Source organism: Megalops cyprinoides, chromosome 12, assembly GCF_013368585.1.
Source record: "Megalops cyprinoides isolate fMegCyp1 chromosome 12, fMegCyp1.pri, whole genome shotgun sequence".
In the NCBI taxonomy this organism is placed as follows: domain Eukaryota; kingdom Metazoa; phylum Chordata; class Actinopteri; order Elopiformes; family Megalopidae; genus Megalops; species Megalops cyprinoides.
The window spans coordinates 3249959-3274493 of record NC_050594.1 but is presented as its reverse complement, the minus strand read 5'-3'; the positions used below and the strand labels follow the sequence as shown (position 1 = coordinate 3274493).

Genomic DNA, 24535 nt, shown 5'->3' with positions numbered 1-24535 from the left:
AAATATGTCTCTCTAAAAAACATTATCTACAATCAAGTTTTCTATATTACATTCAAAGTAAAATTGGCCCATTAGAACAAAAACAAAGACACATTCACTTATGATCAAAACAATCAAGATATTTTCCTATGAGAACACAAGGAGATACAGCACATCTACACATAAATTACAATGGATCTGTCCAGCTGTACAAATGCATAACAGGGGATCTTCGGTATGTTAGATGCCAGAGCCTCTATTAAGCAAGTCAATGATAGGATTCTATATGACTACATAACAATCAGCTTTTGAAAGTGAAGAGCACTTCAGATGCTGTTAATTACATCATTGACATTCCCAGTCGGTACTTATTAGTACCTCTGACTAAGTGGCACAATTAGAAAAAAAAATCTTTTTGTTCCCTTTGAGAGACGTCCATCAAGATCAATGTCATCCACTGCTTAATGCTGTGCTGTCCGAGAGAAGGCCAGAATCAGGATGGATGTCACCACAAGAGGGCGCTCTCAAATCTAATGGTGGCTTCTGCAGTCAGTCAATTAAGCATTGGCTGAATATAGGCAAAGGAGGATCTGCTGTATTAACTTTAGTCCCTGTGTTGAAGCTTTCGATTGCTTTCTTCTTTTCCATCGGTGTGTGAGACAAGTATTATTATTTCATTGCTATTTTATTTATTCAATTTAGAAAGGAGCAGAGGATGTGTCTTTGATTTATTGAGTATATACAGCCTTTGTCTTTGTTACTTTGACCTAGAATAGATGAGAAATGTAGAAGAGAGGGGAAAGGCAGACATTGTTAATAATGTATAAATATTCAGGAAAATGAGAAAACCATTCTTAAGCACAATGTCTCAGCACTGGTCTAAAAAGAACAGTTTCCAATTGAGTATAATTTAAAGTGACTTTGAACGCTTTATTCGCAAAGCGAGCTTCTAAAAGTTTTCCTAATACCCACCTTACTTCAGAGGAATATGAGACAGCTCAATTCAAGGCTCAATTCCATTCCAATAAAGCAATACAGAAGGCGACGTTTTAGACAAAGTGGCGAAAGGGCTGAGTAATTCATCAATAAAGAAAATGTCTTTAAGTCCTGAATGACTCCGTCGTATCTTTCAAACTTTGTCACCCCTAACAAGACTTCAGAATTAGTGTGGGCCAGGCACTGATACAGACTGCTAGTCAGCCACCGCTAAGAGTGATTCTTTAATCCTGGGAATTTGCTGAGGTCATTTCACTCAATTTCTTTCTTCTATGGTGGTGTCTGAGCCACTTTTTAAACACAGAGTTACACCTGTTTTTACTTGAATTTTAGCCCCTCTCCACCCTCAAACTGTAACATGCTTAATTGGGATGTTAGAAGGTTTTGCTATCAGAAACAGTGGCAGTGCAAAGGCTGACAGGAGCAGAACATTACAGTCACAACCGCTGCACAGTGTGTGTTTTACTTCTCAGTTTCTCTGAGTTCACTCACAGGTACAGAGGTTGCAGCTGCAAATTCGATGTCTTCTGCGGCCGTTGGTAACCATAAGAATCAAACCCTCCAATGAAGTCAACTGCGGGAAAAAGGAGGCACAAAAACACGATTAAAACAAAGCCGAAATCTGAGGGCGTGTCTGCTTGTGTGTGTGTGTTTTTATTGTTTCCTGCTGCCAGTACCATTATACCCTTGTACGTGTAAAGCATGAATGCACATTCAAACACACAAATTCAAGTGCCAATCCGTAAGACATGCAATGTGTGTGGTAAAACACGCTCCAATGATCTGCCTTTCCACAGAGCGTGTGGTAACACCTTGGATTAGTGTGTTCTGGTTTTTTTTCCAAGGTTTACACTTTCACGGATAATTCAAACACAAGGCTGGCAAGGTCGAAATACGGGACCAGTAAAAAGTTTGGACACACCTGATTAAGATAATCGGAAACATGGATTCAAGGACACTTTGATCCAGGGACTTATGCTTAAATTGTATGACAAATATAAATAGTGACGTTGATGTCTATGTATTCTTGGAATTTCTTTCCAAGAAATGTATTTTAAAAAATATTTTGGCTACTTTGAAGAGTCTAAAATATATCATAGCTTTGATTGTTTAACACTTTGTGGTGACTGCATAATTGCACTTGTGTTATTTCATAATTTTGATATCTTTACTATTATTCTAAAATGTGGAAAATAGTAAAAAAAGAAAAACCCTTCCAAGAGTAGGTCTGCCCAAGCTTTTGACTGGTACTGTACAATCAACCACACAGATGCAAGTTCAAATCCCTCAGGCCTATAATGTGTGTGGTAAAACATGCTCGAATGACCCGCTTTTCTACAGAGTATATTAAAACATCCGGGCCCAGTGCACTGTGCTTTTTCCCCCAAGGTTTACACTGTCACGGGTAATTCAAACGCAGGGCGGCGAGGTCCCCAGCACCACGGCTCTCATTTCCCACATGGTGCTCTCTGCCTCATTGCAATTCCCACAGAGGCCTCCGCCTGATTGTCCTGCTATGATAGCTAAAAGCCTTCCCAGCATCTTTTGCATGCCAGGAGTAATATCTCCAATTTTCTCTGCCTTTAAATGAGGCCTTTCTTCTCACGGGCCAAAGGAGCTTACCCTTGAAGCGGGCAGTAATTACCCAGCGGAGGACCTGATTGGTCCAGGCTGTGATGTTCATTACCTGCACCAAAGTGTTTTATGTAGCGTGCTAATGAGAACACTAATGGCCAAAGATGGTTTCCAGATAAAAAATGACCTTAAACCTTCCCACTCAATCAATGCGACCCTCAACACTGGATGCAATATCCACTGTTAGGAAACATCACTCAGCCTTTCATAAATACAAACAGCAGAGCACTCAGAAGTGTAATGAGAGTAATGCTTTTATCCGGGAAATGAGAGAGGCCAGGGAAGGTGCTCTCTGGCATCAAGCAAGGCATTCATTAGAAAAACTGTATCTGATGAACTGATGATGAGACTGGCTGTCTGATGTAAGCATTACTCTACACTTTGTGGGCCTCCTTTTCGGTGGGGACTATTTGTTGTCATGTCTGTCTTTTCTTTGTACATTTTTTTTCTTATTAGCACAGCTACATTAGACTTATAATTACATATCTGGCAGCATGTTCACGTTAATCTTCCAAAAGAAAAACACAGGTTTTGCTGACACTGGGGCCTGGTTTTGAATGACTACACGACTGAGACCGGTGAGAATCAGCAGCCAGGTGGCGGCCAGATCTCAGCTGGAAATGACCATGTCAACCATACCAAAGTGTTCACTCATCCCCAGGATCTTAAAACTGCCATCCCATTTTCATGGGAAATTCATTTTTTGGACTTAAAAGCACTTCAGACTTAGGAGGGCATGACAGGGGCCACTTCCTCTTTCTCAGTTTCACAGGAGGACCTGGGGAGCAGAGATTTCCTTACAGCAAATCCATACCTCCTACACCCTTTTGAACCTCTCCCATTGCTGGAAATGGATGTCTTTATCTGTTCAACACAGATATCTCTTTCTATTTGCATTTCTTTAGTACAGCGCTTTCATAAACAAATTCCGTGACGATAAATATTAATGACTGATTCAATGATTAGTGATATGAATTGATCATGTGAATTAATAATATATTTACAGTTTCTGTTGGGCTAAATACGCCTACATGAACGTAACACATTTTCCACTAACAACGAGACAAGCACTGAATTCATAACAATCTATTTTATACCATGCGAAGATGTTATAACATCATACAACATAATTCATTCAGATTTCATTTCAAGCACAAGTTGTTTTTGCATTTAGAAGGAACAAATCCTGACACTATACTTACAGCTGTCTTCTTCTTCCGCGATTAATTTCACAACATAACAGGCAGAGATGAAGCCAGCAAGCTGGAAAAAAATGCAAATGCAGTCGGTGTGTGCCACTCTAATGTACTGAACACAGAGGAGACAGCTGAGAACACAACTTACAGACATTCAGTTGAATGGTCCCATTCGTCTGGGGGTGGTGCTTCTGTCATTTTTGGTCAATTATCACATTACAGGGGTATTACAGTAAAGGTGCTGAAAATGCAGGCTAATTAGGGACTGTTGAGCCAGTAGGTGCTGTTTAAATGCAAGCTTTATGAGTCATTCCACACAATCAAACAAAATGTCATGGTTGTGTATGTGATTACATTCATGGTTGAGCTTTAAGGTAGTGTTGGGGTAAGAGTTAGACAGTTAACTATATATAGGTTAGATTCACTGGGTCTGAATTCAAAACCTCCACAATAGTTACAGCACTGTTTGAGAATTTGTTCTTACACAGTTATTACATGCAATTACATTGTAATTACATTGTAATTATCATGCATATTACAAAGTGTGACCGTTTTTCACTGTACTAATAGTTCCTTGAAAAACATTGCTTTAATACCATAGGCTATGTATAAAATTAGACTGGCATGTTTTATAGAAGTAGCCAAATTGGTCAATGTTCTCAAGCTAATACCTGTTCCTGATGAAGCTGATAAGCATGAACCCTATTGCGGCAATCAGGGGAGAGCACAGATATCCGTTCACGCGGATATTTTGTTTCTGTTCTTTTATGGCATCTGTACAGAGACACACACTATGCAAAATAAACATTTTACTCTGTTGCTAATGTATTGGCAGTTTTTCACTTTTTTCCATGCAACAGGCAGTGCTTTTGGTCCCAGTGGCCTGAAGTAACCATTTAACAGAACGATGGCCTCATATGACCACGCCCAGCGAGAGCGCCTGCCTCTCCCGCTGCTTTATCAAGCGCTTTTTCATATTCATCAGTGACATTTGAAGAACAATCGCTTTTCCTCTCCCGTCTTCCCCTCTCTGAAGGGGAGATGCTCATTAGACACATTCAGATATTCTCACTGTATCAACTCCTCTGTCATTCTGCTCACAGCCTCATTATATTTCCCATTACAGCACACACACACACACACACACGCACACACACGCACGCACGCGCAGGCCACAAACACATACACACACACACACATGCACACGCACACACACACACGGGCAGCAGGGTGTGGGTGTGTGAGTCTGAACAGTGACGTTACCACGAAACCTCATGATATACCCTTTTATCCTGTACATAACACTGTCTGGTGCTGTTCTATGTATGTTTGGGGTATTTTTTAACAGATTTTTATAACTGAACACGCCACCATTAAGGTGCAGCAGTGATTTCCAGGTGAACAGTGAGGAGTGTAATATGAGTGAAGGTGCTCCTTCACTCAGACGTGCCGTGATGCCTGTTATACGGTCAGACAAAGGGAGGCAGAGGAGAATGAGGTGCCTTTCTGCACGGCTGTCCAACACACTGCCTGCTTTGCATTGATGAATGTGAGATTACCACTCAGCGCTTTGTGCGCAGTCAGACTGATTGAACTTTAATACAAGAAAGACAGGGGAAATTCTTGGGAATAATTGTGCTCTTGTCTCTGGGCCTAAAGGGAAGGAGAGAGGCGTTGTCACACCAATTAGCTGATCAAAGATCCACACCATCTTTTCCGGGAAGACTTTTTTTTTCATACAGTTCCCCTGTGCCGAAGCCACCTAATGTGATTACAGTGACGTTCATTAAGCTGGGAAACATGACAAAGGGGAGGAGAGGCGGGTCATAAATCAATTTTACTGCCACGTGTCTGTGAGGATTATGTGGAAGTTCCCCATTTCACTACCCAATGGAAAACAAAGCCATTCACACAGGACATTGATATCTAACCGATGTGAATGAATTGCAGTGAAAAATGAGTTCTACTTCTCATAATTAAATGAATATTGTGATTATGAAAACAACAGCGATATGAAAGTGACTGTCTAGACTGTGATTAATGGTGGGACACCAAAACCAGACATATACAGTATATTTAAGTCTTAATTTATGTGAGTCCAGTACATCATTTCACAAATGTACCAGATACACTGCACACTAAAACAAACAGCAAACCACTTTAGCATTTTTAAAGATGGTGCAGTTAATTTTCTAATGACGAGAGGGCTCTTTCTACAGAGTAACTCTAAAAGGTCTTACTGAACAATCATCCTCACTGTGAGAGAGTTCTCTCTGTCTGCATTCTATCAATTCTCTACTGCAACCGAATCTTCATCTCGGTCTCAACACTGTGCCAATCCCCAGATCTGACTCTGAAAGGGAATCTTTTGTTTGGTTTCAACAATGCCCTTTCATCCCGAAGACTGGCTGCTCCTGCCACTAATTTTGCTTCCTTTCAAATTAATATGAATCCCTGCCATCCCAGGGTGCAGCCCAAAGACAGGCAACTGTCATTGCAGCTTTAACACCATTGACCTGCTTTCATTCAATCTGCCCCCCCCCCCCCCCCCCCCCCACCACACACACACACACACACACACACACAGAAGTGCTGTCAAAAGAATCCATGTAATGATTTCCACAAATATGAAAGTATTTTCAAAAACTCTAACTGCAGCAACAAAACTGAATGTGTAATATGGTATCACTAAGAAATATCCTATCATAAATGTTCATATTTCCTTGCAACATTTTGGAACTTAGGTTTTGTTTAAAATCTTCTATTCAAAATTCTCACAGTAGTGAGTGAAATTCCACCAAATCTAAGGTAAACCCTACATTTGGGGCCATTTCTCGAAGAAACCATGGAACCTCATCTCATGGTTGATCTGATGTTTTAGAGAAAGGAAACAGGGGGGTGTAATTTGGGAATGACTCATTCTGGTGCTTTTATCTTTAAGAGCACTTAATGAATTCTGAATTTCATTTTTATGCTTTTGCAGAACATGCCAGATCCAGTTTGAAGACATATTCAGGTGAACATAAATGAAATTTGATGGTTATTACCCAAATCTAAGGTAAACCCCTACTTTCCAGAACAGCTCTGATCCAGTTGAAAGACACAGTTAAATTTACGTTTAGCCATTTGGCAAATTCTCTTACCCATAGGGACTTACAGAAGCGCACACAAAAAAGGTAAGGCTGATAAGACTCAGTACCAAATCACCAGTGTGACAGGAGTAATTAAATAACATGCAGTATAGTGCCATAGTAGGTACAAGAGGTACTTTGAGGAAACAGTGCAGTTAGATGGATGTATTTAGTGATAACTACTCTACAAACGTCAGACAACTGTTATTTTTTCCCCAGATGGCAGCCCCAGGTGCGCTGTAAGAGCTGGACTCACAGCAAGAGTGATGTGCAGGCCGCTGTGGGCCACCTCCACGTAGCGGTACTCCAAGAGACAGCCTGACAGGCTGATGTAACGATGACCCTCGGGGGCCCAGGGTGGAGCCGGGGTCACCAGGGTCACCCTGCATCCCGGCCCATTCTCCATCCACCAGGACCGGTGCATGGAGGTGTTAAAGGTCATTACCAGGTCAGCATCCTGCCAGAAGCCAATCACAGCGAACAAATGCGTCATTCACATGAATCACTAATGATGTTAAACATTTCATTGCTGTTGGTGAGAGCTGAGACTGACAATGTTCCATTATTTAAGTTTCAGCATATCACCCCATGCAAATACAGTGTTTACAGCGAGATTAGATTTTATATACAGTTTACTGTGGACACAGTGTGACATAAACTAATAGCTCATAATACTACAAACATCTGCTGACTATCTGAATAGAAAAAGCAAGCAAGCTGGTCACAGTAACTCAATTCTAATATGTGCCCGCAAAGTCTGCTTATCTCACTATTATAGAAATGATGTAACTCTTAAAAACGATCAGTAGTTCATCAATAGTAGTTTAACATGTAAGTGGTATTGTCAATTGAAAATATTTCTTAAATAACTGCACAGTAGACCCCAGGGGAACGAGTGAAACGCTTACAAGATTAGTGTATACATTGTTACGACCCCCTCTCTAGGGTCAGGGATCGTAACTAACATAGTGCGTGGAGTATGCCTTCTCCCACTCCAGCGCGAACCGCACTAGCCTATACATCCTTGGACGTAACATGCTTAGTTTGACCAACTGACAACTCTCTCTGAGTTTTATTTTCATACACCACAACCCTTGGTGCTTTTTAAGATAGTAATAGCCAAAGATTTATGCGGTAGCTGGCCATGTCTTTTCGCTGTGGTTTTGAATACTGGGGAGATTTTCCAGACATTAGTTTTGCTGTGATAATGGGACGGAGCCTTGGATTCCAACAGCTGAACAACTGAATGTTTTGCTTTGTTCTCAGTCAATAGGTAAGTACTCATAAAACTCTGAATGACAACATTGGTACAGAGAAATCATTCAGCACTAAATACCTGCAAACTATAAGAAGCCATTCAAATGCCGCATTGCTTCAACATCAAAAGAACGGTTGCTTCACAGGAGAGAGATAGTGATAGACACCCCTTTCAGTAAAAAGGAATCCATACAACAAAACTGCAACTCGCCAAAGCTGTCTCTTACAAAGAGGCTGGTGTGCAAAGACAAGGACCGTCTCATGAATGAGGGGAAAATTGTTTTGGCTCGAGAGGACCATGTCACCACTTGTATGAAAAGCAAGAGTGAAGTTTAGCGGACAGATAAGACAAGACACGGCTGACCCTCTTTAACTAAATGTACGCGAAGTGACATATTATGTGTATCAATAAAGCCATGTCTATCATAACCCCCCCCCCTAAAATGGTTTAGGCACTGGCTACTGTACTTCTTTGGAAATGAACCTAAAATCTCCCAGGTTGCCTCTTGTGTGCTTAGCACTCTTCCACAGCCGCCCTCTAGTGTCCACACCACTCCCTTTTCAAACATTCACTGACTTCTTTCTTGAGAAACATAAAATTTATTTCAAGATTGAAATAGAAATGCTTGTTATGTGAAGACTATGTGGTAAACTACTACTTTGATATCAACATATGCTTATGTAAGTAAAAAAAAAAGTGTGTTAGGGTTTACATAAAACTAGTATATCACTATAATACTAGTATTTCAGTAGAGATATGATTCAACTTGAAGGATGATTTTAATATTTGATGGCATCTTGCAAAATGCAAACAACTATTTTCCTGGCTCTTATTAACAGTAAAAACTGACCTTTAGAGAGAGCCCAGGTGTCTCAACAGAGCAGGCAGGAAACTAATTACTTGCGCTAAATGGCGCAGTGAGAAGGCAGGATAATCACTCTCCTGTAGCTCCATTAAACAACGCTGAAAAGAAAACAGTACAAAATGGAGCTAATTGCTGCTCCTCTTCCCAGGCGGATTAGCATATTAGACCCCTCAGCGTGCTACACACTCACACAAAACAGGCTCAGTGCACCCAGCCCTTTGGCTCTTTGTCCTTGCGTTTCAAAAGCACCACAGCTCCATTTGAATCAGTCTCTGGCTTTTTAACTTCAGCTAATTTATCAGTGCTCTAAGGTAACTCAAGGTCGACGTTACAAGTGACCTAAAATTGGCGTGGATTTGTGTCTGGACAGGTGCAGTCTTACAGTTAAAGAACCTTGCTAGTTAGAAAACCAGCAAGTGGGAGTGGTAAAGACATGCATGACCTTATGTATGACAATTTACACTGATAGAGCGTGCTTGAATCGACCTGATAATACCTTAACAAGGAGGAGCCATCAGGATTATCAGAATGCCTTTCTCGGTGTATCGAGACCCCAAAATGGAAATCTAAAATGTTGAGGAGATTGTATCGAGATGTATCAAGACCCCAAGATGGAAAACTAAAATGATGAGATTTTACAGAACCCTGGAGGAACAGGACCCAACACCCCCCCCCCCCCCCCCCCCACCACCACCACCCCAAATGTCAAAGAACACTGCCGTCTCAGGAAGAGGCAATCCTGGCTGGCATTTGGGATCGCTTTACAATCCAGACACATCAGAGAAGTCCATTCTGACCTCTCTGAGGCTGCTGACAGTTGCGTGTGTGTACAGTATGTATGTGTGTGTGTTTATGCCTGTATTTGTGCGTGTGTGTGTGTGTGCGCGTATGCATGTGTGTGTATATATGTGTGCGTGCGTGTGTGTGTGTGCGTGTTTGTGTGTGTGCGTGTGTGTGTGTGTGCGCGTATGCATGTGTGTGTATATATGTGTGCGTGCGTGTTTGTGTGTGTGCGTGTATGTGTGTATGCGCTTCTGGGTCTTTGTGTTTTGCCAGCTTGCAAATACAGAAGAGGACTGCACCAGCTGACAGTGAGCCATTTCTGCACACAAAACGGCACAGACTGAAAATGTCTCTACAGCCTGTATCTGTGGTGGGACCCACTGCCTGGTGGTTCAGGAGCTGAGGGTGTAAAACACAGGCAAAAGCATCTGTGGTTTCCCAAATTAAGCTTCTTAACAGCAACTCGGACCTTTTCATCAAACCATGAGTATATTTAGCTGAAGTGCTTCTCGCTTCATTAATGAATTTTGAATTTACCTGTACTATATTAGCTGCCACATTGGTAAATTTCCTCATAACTCTGTATGAGAAAGAAACAGACAAAAGCACTAAATATTCTTCTTTTGACAGTTTTCATCCCACATCTTTGAAAAAGGAACTTTCTACAGAGATTTTTATTTAAAAGGGCAACTTAGATGAACCTGAAATTCACTGAAATCAAGTCATCAACAGTCACTGGGATTCTCAAGAAACATTAGGACAGTTTATCCTCTGATCTGAAGTTCATGTCATTGTCTGCTTTTCAGTGTGTTAAAGAAGGTTAGAGACATACACAAAAATACAATACAATACAAGGCCTGTTGTGTGAAAGCTCATCCTTCATGGCACCGAGCGGTCAACTTCTATACAAGCGCGGTTGTAAAATTTCCCAGGCGTGCAGAGATCGTTTATAATAAAAGACGCCATAAAAGGAATATAATTACGATATATCAATTATCGCCACTGTAAAGTATGAACGTCCACGCAGACAACTGAGCTGAAGGAGCTATTGCTTCTGTAAAATGGAGGCATTGCGCCTCGCTGCTGTGGAATTCCAAATATTCTCTTTGTAAGTCATGGTCCTTTTCAGAAAGTAATCTTCGATACTGCATGCGTCGGCCATTCACAAGAGATTATTCTGTCCTTTCGAACAGTTTATTTTAGACAAGTTCAAACAAGGTCCATCAAAAAGCGGCGCTGAACCGGCGGTGGCGGTGACCCGCGGCGCATAACTGCGCCGGTTTTTCTACGCACCCCACCTGCTGTCTGCCACGCTTCCCCTGCCGGCGCCCTGCACCAAATCATCTGCTGTGAGTGACACTTGCTGATGGGAAACGGCAGCGTTATTAATCAGCCGCGTTCACATGAACTGTAACCCGTCCGCCCATCGATAACGGCTCCCTGCTTCCCACCCCTACTTTCCGTCGAAATTGACTGTAAATCCTTTTATCGCTTCTAGGCCTAACGGTTTATCCGAATACCCGAATTTCATACGCAGACACGGAGGTGGACGCGAGGGAGAAAGCGAGCGGCGCTTAATCTCATTGCGCTCAAAGGGGGCACCGGCGCCTGAGATGTAAACATCGACTCTCTGCATCCGCAGCTCGCAGCGATAAAAAACATTTCTTTTCACAGACTGATTTTGAAAACGTATTGGTTTGATCTCCAAATGACAGGTGTAACTTTATTTCTTAATATGGACTCTAGCTGACACTAACTTACCAACAGACTGTAGCCCTGCAAATACAAGCTTTAGATTTAAACGCGAAGCACATGCAGACTTAGATAGCGCAGATGCAGCAACTTTTTACAAATTAGGCTACAATCCGATCTTTGAAGAAGACATAAAAAGACAATTAGCTATTAAACGAAACATAATAATTCAGTGAAAATTAAACATATAAAAATATTTAGCGGGATGTACCATTCAGCATATCTGCCTTGTCATTTAGTTTACGCTTTCTATGAACAATTAGTATTTTCCATGGGGCCCATTTTACAATACTTTGTTTTTTAACCTTAACAGGCTTCAGATACTGCCATTAATGTCAGTGGCTGTGAAATTTGTAATGCAATAAAGCTACCTTTGTCTAAAACTCTAAATCGCGCAACGTTCTTAAAACACATTCCGATAAGACTGAATCTGGGTGCAAGGCTCATTCCATTATCCTCGCCCTGTTCCTTTGTATCTGTGATCCAAATCCAATGATGGCTGCCGGCCCGGGTCTCGATGGATTTCCTCCTAGGTAAGCACACTACGCCTGGACCCTTTAATTGTGAGCATCATGAACGAGGAGAGAAAGGAATCGCTGCAGACGCAGCAACGCATTATAAATGCCGTAACTGGAGCGCGTAAGATCTGCGTGCGCCAGCATCGGTCACCACGATAGCAGCCAGCGTTTAACCCCAACTCTTAGCCTAATTGTAGGGGCCTATTATTTACGACTGATTCAGTCCGAGGATTGAATTTAGATCTGCATACAAACGTTTTCTCAGATATGTATATATTTAAATAATACATTACATACTAACCTTGGAAAGACCTCAGACAGGAACACTGTCTGTCTGCAAGATAAATTCCTTAAAAATCTAATTAGGCTCAAATCTAAAAAAAAAAAAAAAACAACTAGCATGGTGCTGACAAGACTTATGTTTGTATTAATTACACTATTGTCATTTACCAAACCAGTGCCCCAGCAGGGAATCAAGCCAGCAACCTTTCAGTTACTAGCCCTGCACCTTACCATTGCACTACACTGCCGAATTCATTACTCAAAACCTCTGTGCCCAAGAAAATTGTGGCCCACACCTTAACAGGAAGTGTATTTAGAAACAGAAAGTGACCCACTTGACAATGACACGGCATATCCCTGCATTGCAGATGGTGGCCTACAATAACAAGACAGATTCCTAGCCACTTCCTCGGACTGTGATATTTTAAAAGCATTTTAACAGCTCTGGTGCTGAGTGATACATTACCTTGGACAGGTCTCCCACTCCCAGATAGAAGCAGATAATGAAGACATTCCAGGTCACCCAGGGAACCAGCCATACTGCATACTGCAGACCAAGATAAAACCAGACAACACTGAAGACTCCATTCAATCTGTGATTTACTCACTTCTTAATATTCCTGGAAGCTGTTGAGGCACATTGTATATCATGCAACAGCTGACAACAGAAAAACTGCAGTAATGACGTTAATTAAGCAGGGATCCAATCTTCTACTTGGGTAACGAAAAATTAGAATTGACTGTGGACTTTGTGCTTACAGAATAACGGAAAACAGCTCATATAAATTCGCAGTGGGCCAAAGGGAATGGCCAGTGGACAGTGTGGAGCATTCTCCAGCAGACCCTGCCCTAGGATAGAGGCCCAGATTCAGGGCTGAAGTCCTGGCTGGAGCGTTCACCTCAGAGATAGCACTATGCACGCTCAGACTGTATCTGCATCACTCTGAGGATCGTGTATTCCGGGGAGAGCGGGCAGCTGTGCACTCCGTTAGCTCACTCACAGGGAGATTATCCAGAATTCTCTCTCATGGCAGAAATCATAAATTACAGAATCAGACTTCAGATGGAAGGGGTAGCGACACAGAAAAATCATCAACTCGTTAATAATCCAATTAAAACATTTCTGTCTCAGGGCAACAGATGTGTACAGAGAAGCAGGCCATACTTTAGGGAAAAGTTTCCACACCAGCGTACCAACAGGCATGGCTGTGATGTTTTATCTGCAAAATGTGTGTGCTTGTGGACCGCAGCCTATAGGACTAAATGCATAGCTCTGACAAATCATACTCTAATATGCCGTTTACTTTTAAAACACTTGGCATCCATATTTCCAGCTTCTTTCGTATTTCATATTGACCTTTGTGCTCAGGGATTGAAGCTGTGCAAAGTGAAAAGACAAAAATAAATAAGTAAAAGGACCAGACTTACCCCTGTGACATAACTCGGTCTGTACTGCACTGTTCCAAACAGTCCCATAATGACCGTGATGATGTGGAGAAAATTCATAAGGATTGGAGCCCACTGATATCCGAGGAAGTCGAATATTTGTCGTTCCAGTGTGCAAATCTGAAAAAAAGGATGGCCCATATTAATTACGACGCTGTTAATGTTAAAATTTCTCCTCTTTCCCATGTTGGTGTTAAGCAATTTGTGAGAAAACGGGGCACAGTCAGTGGGCTGTAACTCATTCATTGTTGTTTATGAAATTACTATTCAGCTTGCATACAGTCATTGCAAAATGCACATTTTATCCATTAAAATGGGAAGTTTCTCAGTCTCCTAAAAGCCAGCAGCACCATAATGGACATTCAGCTGAGTAGATTACACAGACTTTTTAATGATTCAATGAGATTGGCATCTGTGCATATCTGATTTCAGAGAATCAAAAGACTTTGTCTTCCAAAGACTGTTTAGGCGATGTGTCACAATTTAGCTGTGGATTGGTGACCTTGTGGTGGGACCTTTGTTAAGGAGGAGCTGAAGAAAACAGACACATTATTGTTTTATTTTATGTTGCTCATGCGGAACACCACACTCGTTGCAGCCTGTGCAGATGCTGGAGGAGAGAGGGACAGTATTATCAGACTATAATTGCAACGGTCACCTCTTTTTCATTAATGTATTTTAGCTGCCACTTTAATCTGCATTGTAAAGACCCATCTCTTTAAGTGGGACACTTAAGGCATTAATCCTGCTTAAAAAAAGACGCTTCAGCATTGTTTTCAAGCATTTAAAATGATCCAGAGGCCTGGATAACCGCATAAAGAGGAAAGTAAATATCACCAGGAGAGTTTAACTCCTGATAGGTCTAAATCAAACTACAGAACCATGCTTTGTCAAGCTACTTAAGAACAGCATTGATGCAGATGTTTCAAGCACTTGCAAACCTTTTGACTGTGTTCTGGGACAGATAAATATTGCATTTTACAGTAATAATGTGCCATTGGTTTAATCCTGATCAAATTCTTGATTGAGAATGAAATTTCCATGCATTTTTATACACACACATACAAACTTAAAATGTAAGAAATGATCTGATACATACATGCACACATACACTCACGCACACACAAACTGTTCCCTAAATGAGAAAGGATCTCACATGTGCACACATTATTTCTCACATAAATACATGCACACACATGTGGACACATTACATTTCCCAGAAATGAAGTATTTCACTCAGTATCACAGAATCCCACCTCACCACCTGGCTCTCTGCAAATCCCTCGCTCCAAATGCTACTTTTAAAAAAAGCTAAAACCTGCTTCCCTTCAAAAACACAAACTGTGCACACATACTGTAACGAGTGACACAGAGAGAGAGAGAAAAAAAACAGATTATATAAAATTCTACTTTAAAGACCCAAAAAATATGGAGGGTAGTTTGTGCCAAATCCATGTGGAATGTGAAACAGGGAGTAGAAATGCCAAAGGAAAAATAACAGATGGGGCAATGGCGTTCTCTGTCATCCTCTTCTTCACAGTCTGTTTCTCTCTCCCTCTCTCTGCTACCTGTACAATTTCCAAAACAATAGTCACTACGGTCTCTGAGTTCAAATTTGCCACCATTTTCCTCTCTTCCTCTTCCAGTCAGCAGTTCACTTTTATATGTGTAGCTGGAAGAGAGGCTGCCTCTACCTGCATTATGATTGCTTCATTTTTAGTATATACAATAACATTTCAAAACTAAAAAAAAAAACTTTTTTGCTTTGTCATTATGTAGAATGACAGCCAAAAGAATATATTTAAGTCTATATCATTGTAATGTCATTACAAAGTGTGCAACAAGTGACAGGGTCTGAATACTTTCTGAAGCCACTGTACCTGAGAAAAACCATTTATGAAACTTGTGTTATGTTTGACATGCAAGTCTTTGTTGCTGAGACACACCACCAGTGTCTATGCCATCTATGCCTGAGTTCTGAGTTCTGTTCCATTTTCCAGACCATTCCCACGGAAACTCATCGTCCCGGATGACTTTCTCCACTTCCTCGCTCACAGGGGCCCTCACCGTGCACTGACCTGTGGGGCCTTGGTCTCCCCACCATCTGGGCAGACATAACAGTCAGCAGCTGTTCCAAGGGGGCTGCGGAGGTTTCCACGGCAGCCAGGTGCGTTCAGACGGTCAGCCCGACCTCCTGCCCCGTCCCTCTCCCAGGAACGGTCAAACCTCCAGAGGCAGACTGCGGAGTGTGAATTACAGCCGGGACGAGTCGGCCTGAACTCAACTCTGGGGAGCGATACAAACCCAGCCGTCCTTCCGGAAAGCCACAACTAATGACACAAATGTGTATAATCTAACGAGTCAGGGATGCTACTGACAGCGCACTCACAGAAGATTGGTTTTTTTTTTACAAAGCTGGAAAACTGGCCATACATCAAACTGACATTGAAGTTTTGACATTGAACTGACACCGGTTTTACAGTCAGTTCAGTTCATGACTGTTGCGCTGTATTCACTGAAATGAGGCAGAACTGGATTAATTTACATAGTAAAACAACAAAGACAAAATATAACAAAGTATCTAATACTGCCAATATATTCAAGAAATGATTTCCTGTTTTCACGAGAAAACATAATCTCATTTTCCACAGCGATAAAATCCCATCGTTTTGGATAGATTTTGCATATGATCTGTCACACCTATCTATGGAATTAGTCTAAATCCCATAATCCCACACTCCTGTAGAAGTGTAGAAGTTACCATTTTAAAGGATGGTGTCTTTGCTCAGGGATTTATTAGTTGGATTCAAATAGCAAAGCCCTAAAGCAAAGTGATGAAACAGAAACAATGAAACAGACCAAGATGCAGATCCAAGTGCAGTCAACAATCTTTTCTTAATCTCCGAAGACAAATCGTAGTCAGGGACGTAAACTGGTCAGTAACAGGGAAGCAGTAATTTAAACAGATCCAACGAACACAAGGTCCAGAGAACAGGCAAGGGTCAGAGTAACGGCAAACACAGTATCGCAGAGTGCAGGCTTGGTAGAGTAACAAGAACAATACCTCACAATGAGGGAACACAGACTGAGTCCTTAAGTAGCCAGGAATTGATTGAATAACGAGTTACAGGTGCGCTTGATGAGCAGATGAGGCTGAGCCGGGCTGAACTGGGCGTGGCTGAGCTGGCTGACTGGGAGCGGGAGTGACGGATGTGTCCTTTGGTGGAACCCTCTTAAATGCCCGTAAGAGTTGTGATTTTGAAATCACCCGCAGATAACTACTGAAAGTAGGTCATGCAGTGCTGGAGCACTCGCCAGCTGGAAAAGTGATTGTGCAAAAAAAGGTCTTCTAAAACGCATGGTTGAAATGTTTGGTACAGACTTAAACTTCATCTATAATTTGTGATTTAGAGCAAAAATAACAACATCAGCATCATCATCAACAACAAAATCACCTCACAAGCCTCTCTCAGATCATTTATTGTCTGAGGCACCACCAATTTCTCTGTGTGGCTGTAGGGTAAATCACAAAGTAATTATATTGTAGAAAAGGGCCACAGGTTTCTGTCTCTGTCTTTGTCTTTGTCTTTGTTTGCGCACCACCCCCACCTCTCACAGGCACTTGTTTACGACTCAGTTGAAACCTGGCCAAACCGGTCCTGCTGCTCCCCTTATCAGCAGGACCCCCACAGGGAACTCGAGTCACAGGCGCACCCCCAAGGACGGCCCCCAGGTCACCATTTGCCCTCGGACCTGCCCGTATCCTTTGGCCACCAATCAGGGCCTCAATAGGGCCGGGGATACGGGACAAGATAAAGGTGGCAGTGACCTCCCCCACCTCAGTACCACAACAATATTTGGGAGGTGAAGAACTGGGGAGACCAAGCCTTTGGGGACCAAACAGTGTGCTGTTGTTGTGTGCGTCTGTGCCTAAGTAAGTAGTATGCCTAACTTCAACTGGTTGTAATATAATTGCCTGTAGAGAGGGAGGGGTGTGCATGTTAATTAAGATAGTGTGTCCTTAATGTATAAATGTTTTCATCGCCATTCCTGCAGTTTAAGTTTGTATGCCTCAATGCCTGTATGTATATTTTTACATTCAATGGACCCAACAGTACTGATCATTCTCCCTGCTTACCCTTTGCAGGGAACCACACACACACATGCACCACAAACCCTCGCATCCATCCGTTCAAAATCCCCAATAAACACCTGAACCCGGAACCTGACTCCTGTGTCCTGACCGACACCCCACTGTGATAGCAAAGTAGCCTGAACCTAGTACGGGTGAAACTGCCCCCTCAGTTTCAGTGGTCCTTCGAGCCGGATCGGTGCTGTTGCAGTGGAAATGTCAGGCACACCGGGTTCAGCTCCTCCATCCGCAAGCCGCTCTCGCCGTGAGACCCGTCGCCCGGTCCACCACGAGAGCTACGAGGTCCAGTATGTGGGGAAGAGCACCCACAGACCTGCGGACGTCCACGCCAGTGAGCAGGAGGGACAGGCCGAGATGACCCCCCTCAGGACGCCAGAGAGGAGTTCCCCAGTCCAGCAGAGCCCATCGTCCACGACCCCACAGAGTCGTGATAAAGTGGTGCAACAGCTCCTGGACACCATGAGGCGGCAGAGTGAGCTCGTGGGGGACACAGTGAGGCGACAGAGTGAGCTCATGGGGGACACTGTGAGGCGACAGAGCGAGCTCATGGAGCGCATGCTGCAGCGCTCTGCCACCTCCACTCCCTTCAGCGCCAGGTCCTCACGCCGGAGCTCAAGGCAGCCATCACCCCAGACGGCTCACACCCAGCCTGTGCAGCCAGGACCTCACCTAGCCCTTGTCCAGGAGCTGACAGATCACCTCCATCGGATGCAGCTGCCATCATCGCCCCCAACGCCGCCGCCAGTCAGCCGCTCCTCGGCGTCCATCTCCAGTGCCCTGTACCACCTGCCACCGGGGCAGGAGGGCACCCTGACAGACAGTGCCACGCCCAGCCAAGTGTTGCCACGGCAACCAGCCCCTCCACAGCAGCATCCCCTGCTGCCACTGCAGGTGCACCCAACCCACCAGGGGGAGCACCCACAGGGCCAGCTCCCCCAGCTGCCCTGCAGCCTGTCTCAGCCTCAGCCGAGTTTTCCCCCTGCCATGCAGACTGTGACTGCAGACCAGAACCCAGTCCTCCTGCAGCCCACTCAGTATCTGCCGCAGGGACCAGTAATGGGCGTGCCCTCATACCTGACGCCCTACCCACAACCGGTTGCCACCCTGCCCTGCCACTGGCCAACGCAGCACCCTGGAGCAGTGACGACGTCTCCACCACAGACAGCAGGAACAGCGCCCCCTGCTGTGCGAAGACGGTCCTACAGGAGGGTAGAGGGTCCGACCTTCCCGGACCTGAGCAAGGAGGATGAGACCGAGTACACCATGCTCCGGATGGCCCTTGACAACCTGCTCGATCCAGAAGAGACCGAGCAGTACAAGTACCACATCCTCCTGGACCACCTGAAGGTTGACCAGGCCCGGCGGCTGGCACTCGCCTTCTCCAAGGCCCCAGACCCCTTCACGAGAGCAGTGAAGGCGTTGGATGACCGATACGGGCAACCACGCCAGCTGGCATCCCGGGAGATTAAGGCTATCATGGCCTTACCTCCAATCCGGCCAGGGGATGGGCAGGCCTTTGACGACTTCGCCCTCCGCATCCATGCCCTGGTGGGACTCCTTCAGACTCTGGGGGGGCAGGGCCAAGCTGAGCTAGCCTGCGGCTCGCACGTGGAGCGCCTCCTGGAGAAGCTCCCCTCTGAGCAGTTCAGCAGGTTCAAAAGGTACATCAGCCGACTCAGGCCCGAGTCCATGATGTACACCCTGCTGGACTTTGCAACCTGGCTCCAGCTAGAGGCCCGCTGCCAGCCAAGGAGAGAGCGCCCCCCAGCTGGACAGAAGGAGCAGCGGCCTGCACCAGAGCCCACCAGGTGGAGGGCCAACATCCTGCACGGAGCCAACCAGGCCACCAGCACCGCAGCCCCAAAGTCATCGCCAGCAGCGCCACCTGCTGGGAACCTCAGGGGGAGGAAAGACGCGTACTGCCCCCTCAGTTTCAATATGGTTTTAAATTATGGGCATAATTTCATGGATATACAGAGGGTGATCATGCCACAGGCTCAAAGCATATATTACATGTTGTCTGACTTCTGCATCCATGCCTTCATTTAAATTCCCAGGACAGAGGGCAGGTGTTTGCCTAGACAGCTCCCTTTCCCTCTGGCCGCTTAGGTCTATCTTGTGTAAAGGTCATTACCAAATGTCACATTACAATATCAAATTCTGCCTTATTAAATCTGAAACTTATTCTTGAAGGATTCTCAACGGGCCACAACCTAAGCCCTGTGCACCTGAATACAAGATGGCTAAAGTGCAGTTTCAGGTTGTTTTGTATTCCTGTCCTTGCCTGGTTATCCAAAACTTCTGATCTTACATGCCTTCTACATCAACAACCCATTTTTTCTGGGTTTAAAAAGACCATCATAGTCCACTATATCAAACGTTGCCTCCTACACTGCCCCCTGCTGGTGCCACACGACTTTCCCTCTGAGCTATCACACAGCTTTGCTTGATTTCTGTTGCATGTCTTTCCACTGAGGCCTGAAGGGATATGGAGAGAAGAATATTTACCTTTTTACCTGCAGGGCAGAGATATTATCTCGAGGGAAGGACATTCTTATCCCGTGGGAATGACTTAATATCTTGAGGGAATTACTTTTAATATATCTAGAGAACAATTTAATATCTGAAGAGAACGACCTAATATCCGGAGGGAACAAGATCCTAATCGCCAGTCAGTTCCCTCGAGACGCTGAAACGCACGCGCAAGATATGAAGTCTTTCCCTGGAGACACTGAATCAAGCTATCCAAAACAGACATTTTTGCTTGACATTTTTAAAGGAGCATGTGTAATTCTTCTTTTTGAGGGTAGGAAATCATCTGTGGCTACTAGACTCATACGTTGGCCTAGCCCCGAAGTTGTATGTGCCAAAAATTCAGAAAATCAGATCACGTTTGAGATGTGACCCCGCCACTTACTAAGGTGTACCTCATTCAAATGAAATAAATAATAAATAATATAAGTGATAAAATAATAAGTAATATAAGTAATAATAAATAATATAAGTAGGTAAAAATGAAACGTGGGAAATAAAAGTACGAAAACTTCGCAGTTTTGGAGTTGCCGCGTTCCCAACGTGTTATTTTCAGAGAGCGACATCTGGTGGTTGAATATTAGAATGCAGAGAAACGGTCAGGCAGGTCTACTGGCCGTGTCGAGGAAAGTCTCATTATCAGATAGTAGGATTGAATTTTAAAAAGTCTGAACTGGCAGGTGTCAGAGCATATGAAAACACTCCGTCAACACTCTTTAATATCATGAGAAAAATGATATGAACTCTAATGTATGTAGGCCTACATAACTCGCGCAGATCTTACGCACAAGAATATAGCCTACACTATACATTTCAAAGCAATGTCATCATCTGCTCAAATTGCAAGGAGAGCGAGATAAAGTCAAATGGAAACGTGAAATGGAATCACGGAGCTTATTAACTAGTATTACTTATAACTGCTGGAGAGTTTCCCGTACAGTTAATGTCGACGGGGCTCGGTCGTTTGGTGAACAGTTGACTCTCTTGCCAAGCACAGCTTGGCCTGTTGCCCATAGCCACTAACAAACGGCGGTTAAATGCAACGAAGCAGTTCGCCTCAAGCTGCACGAACGTAGCTAAGACGCTGCATTTTGACACTTCCTTGGACAACTGGGTTGGACTGTAACTATAATATTCAGCCATTAATTGGCGTTTCTGTTCCGGGTTCAGTTCAATGCAGTGTCTTGCTTATTGGCAGATTTGAACTTACCAGCTGCATCCCACATATAAAGGACAGCGTGCACCGGCCGCTGCAGCACCCCATGGTTACCCCTACTTCGGATATCTGTCCCACGTCAATCACGCAAACTCCATCACCAAAAACACGCTCCTGTTGGCGGAACAAGCCCGGGATGCAGCGAAAGCAAGATCCGTGGACCATCAGCTGTATCCATTCTGGTTGTCTGCATACCGTCTGTCAATTTACACAAGTTCTCCACAATCAAAACTGATGCATTGCAATTGAACAGTAACAGAAGTCCGTAAATGTTGACTTGGTGTAATACATTTGAAAACGGCTTTTTCAGTGCAGGTGGTCGCCGTGTTTAATCTTTTTTTCAAAGGTATCACATCTTAGAAAGTTTTTCTTTTTGAATAGTTTGTCTCTTTATATTGCCACTCGTACATAGCTACCATAGCCTTTACGAGAGCATAATTGAATGGAAAAATTTTAAAAAAGGAAAAAAAAATGGGCTTAATGCATTCGCAGATACAGGCGATTGATGTTTTAAAAGAGTGAATAAAAAATTAAGAGTGATTCTCCGATTAAAAAAAAAACTGAATGAAAATGTCCATCTCACTGTCCTTTGAAAAAATCTGCTACGTCTCCGTTCCCCATCCACAATTTTAAGATGAGATGCAGCGGTATTTGCCTTACTGGCGTCGTAGACGCTCTACTCCCTTTACGCCCCACATTAAGTGTGTATATATCTGCGAAAAAAACGATGTCGCTTCCAAGGCGGAGAAGAGACAGACAGATCTTAATTTGTGAGGGGGAAATGTGGGAAACGGCACCAGCGAAGTGTTCGCTGAAGGATCTCCGTCTTCCTTTTCCCAGTCTCAAGCAGCAGCCTGGCACAGAGAGGGAGACACGGGAGAATCCCGCTTTCTGACCGAAATCGGCGGAACTGAGGTCCGTGTGCTGTATTTTCTTTAACCGACGTCCCTGTGCGCGTCCCAGTTGTCCGTTTCTGTGAGCGTGTAACAGGCGTCCCGAGCGATGCGGTGATGACGGGCGGCAGAGACGCAGAGATGCCCGCACAGCGGCCAGACCGCACACGCTGGCAGGCGCAGTGGAGATGCCACCGGGCTGCCTTTCCTTTGCGCCAGACTGATATGGAGCGGTCCACTAAGGATAAACTAATTCCAATCAATAGGGGTGCATTTTGCTTCCGTCTCTCAGTATAATAATAATAATAATAATAATAACCAATACTTGTTGGAGGCGACAAAGGCAGCGCCCTTTCCAGGACAAAACCCTGTAAAACACTGATTACAATTCCAAGACAGAGGCTCCAATCAGTATGCCATAATGCTGCTGTCAAGTGTCATATTACAGAAACCAGGTGGAAAAGTGCCATGTGAAAAAGTATTTTAGACAAATACAAAGCAGTTACAAATCTGATAAAGAGAGGTGAATGAAGCAAAATCAGGAATTATTGGAGAGATTAAGCGCAGACACCAAACAATTGAGGTTGTTTCGTAATATGATGTACATTCATGCTGCACAAAAGTGACCTTTTTGCTGTGCCTTTCAGTGTATTTAAAACTCCATACCAAGTTCTGATTATATTAGCACACAAAATCAAACTATTCAGTTAATTAAAAGCACCACAAATTATGTGGTGCAAGAATGTTACAATTATTAGTGTTAGCTAAACATTTAATTTAACTGTGATTAGCATCAGCGCAATGCCCCAGCATGTTCTGAGACAATAATTTTTAACAGCTTCATTTACATTTTAATTCAGGCTGTCCAGCCTTTCTGTAATGTAATCCTATTTGGTCCTTCAAGTTCAACAACAATGAAGTGACTGTTACTTCTCTTTCCTTGTTAGCACAAGTACAACAATTACACAAGCTGTGTAAGCAATGAAAAAGAGCTTCATTTAAATTACATTAATCAGGCAGAATGTGGGCCTAAAGCAATCTGATCTTTAACGTACAGTTCTGGATTTATTGAATGTTTCAGCAGTTATTGTGCAAGCTGCAGCAATGTATACATGTATATTTGTGTGTATGTGTGTGTGTGTGTGTGTGTCTGAGTTTGAATAATGTCCCCTCATACATCAATGCATTTGACACCAGCATGAGAGACCATGACTTTGTTCTGTTTCTGATTGCATGACATTTCATCACTTACTGGCCTGTGATTTCTCTGCTCTTGCTAATCAGCTGGAATGAGCAGACCGGTGATGCTGACAGGTGTCTGACGGTGGACTGGCACAGGGAATCTGAGCTAGGAGAGCTGTGTATTGCATCTCATTAACAGATCTGAGGAGGTAACGCACCCCTGCCACCGAGCTGGGTGAGGTAACCACATGCAAACGACATTGGACAGGTTGATTGTGAATATTGGAAGGCCAGACTTAGAGAGAGAAATTGTGAATTGAGCTAAGATGGCAGGGTGAAAGCCCCTGCTCCCTTTGCAGAGTCCGCTGCAGGAGCGCTTATGATCTCGGTTTCACCTTTCATCCAACGGGATGCACTATTTTCCCACATAGAGAGACTCATTTTTTCCCATGTGGTCCACAGAGAAGAGTGGCCCCTACTGGCGGGCCACCTGTAACTGCAGTGCTGTGGCGGCACAAGCAAGCTGAAGCAGGTGGTGGTTAAGACCTGCCTGCTTTCTAATGATCACCTCACCTCTTAAGGTACACCTAAGTCAGTTATGGCAGTCAGAACTTTCACTGAAAACAGTGGTGCTGGCGAGGAAGTGTCCTGCTGTTTTTCCTCTGTCAGTGACATTTCAGAGTCCTGACTCGACAGCCTGACCGTGCAGCGGGGAAGA

General features: G+C 43.8%; 1 protein-coding gene across 2 annotated transcripts; it reads right to left on the bottom strand.

Annotated features, from left to right (window-relative positions):
* Positions 1-523: 523 nt before the first annotated feature.
* LOC118787091 (sodium/potassium-transporting ATPase subunit beta-1-interacting protein 2-like) lies at positions 524-21790 on the bottom strand. 2 transcript variants are annotated; one of them, XM_036542512.1, is made up of 7 exons: positions 21737-21790; positions 13824-13961; positions 12862-12942; positions 7194-7394; positions 3813-3873; positions 1468-1549; positions 524-746 (listed from the first exon to the last, which is right to left on the bottom strand). In XM_036542512.1, the coding sequence occupies exons 1-7, from the start codon at positions 21788-21790 to the stop codon at positions 737-739; spliced, it is 627 nt and encodes a 208-aa protein (XP_036398405.1). In that variant the 3' UTR covers positions 524-736. The 2 variants fall into 2 exon arrangements, with proteins under 2 accessions (XP_036398405.1, XP_036398406.1); XM_036542513.1 differs by lacking the exons at positions 524-746; positions 7194-7394 and having other exon boundaries at positions 1464-1549.
* Positions 21791-24535: the final 2745 nt, after the last annotated feature.

Bases quoted from the DNA above. Each gene is read 5' to 3' on its own strand.
- LOC118787091 (XM_036542512.1), bottom strand. From the start codon at position 21,790: ATGGGGTGCTGCAGCGGCCGGTGCACGCTGTCCTTTATATGTGGGATG. The intron at 12,943-13,823 runs GTAAGTCTGGTC...CTTGGTCTGCAG, and splicing joins GACCGAGTTATGTCACAGGG to TATGCAGTATGGCTGGTTCC. The intron at 3,874-7,193 runs GTGAGTCCAGCT...ATTTTTTTCCAG, and splicing joins GCCTGCACATCACTCTTGCT to CTTGCTGGCTTCATCTCTGC.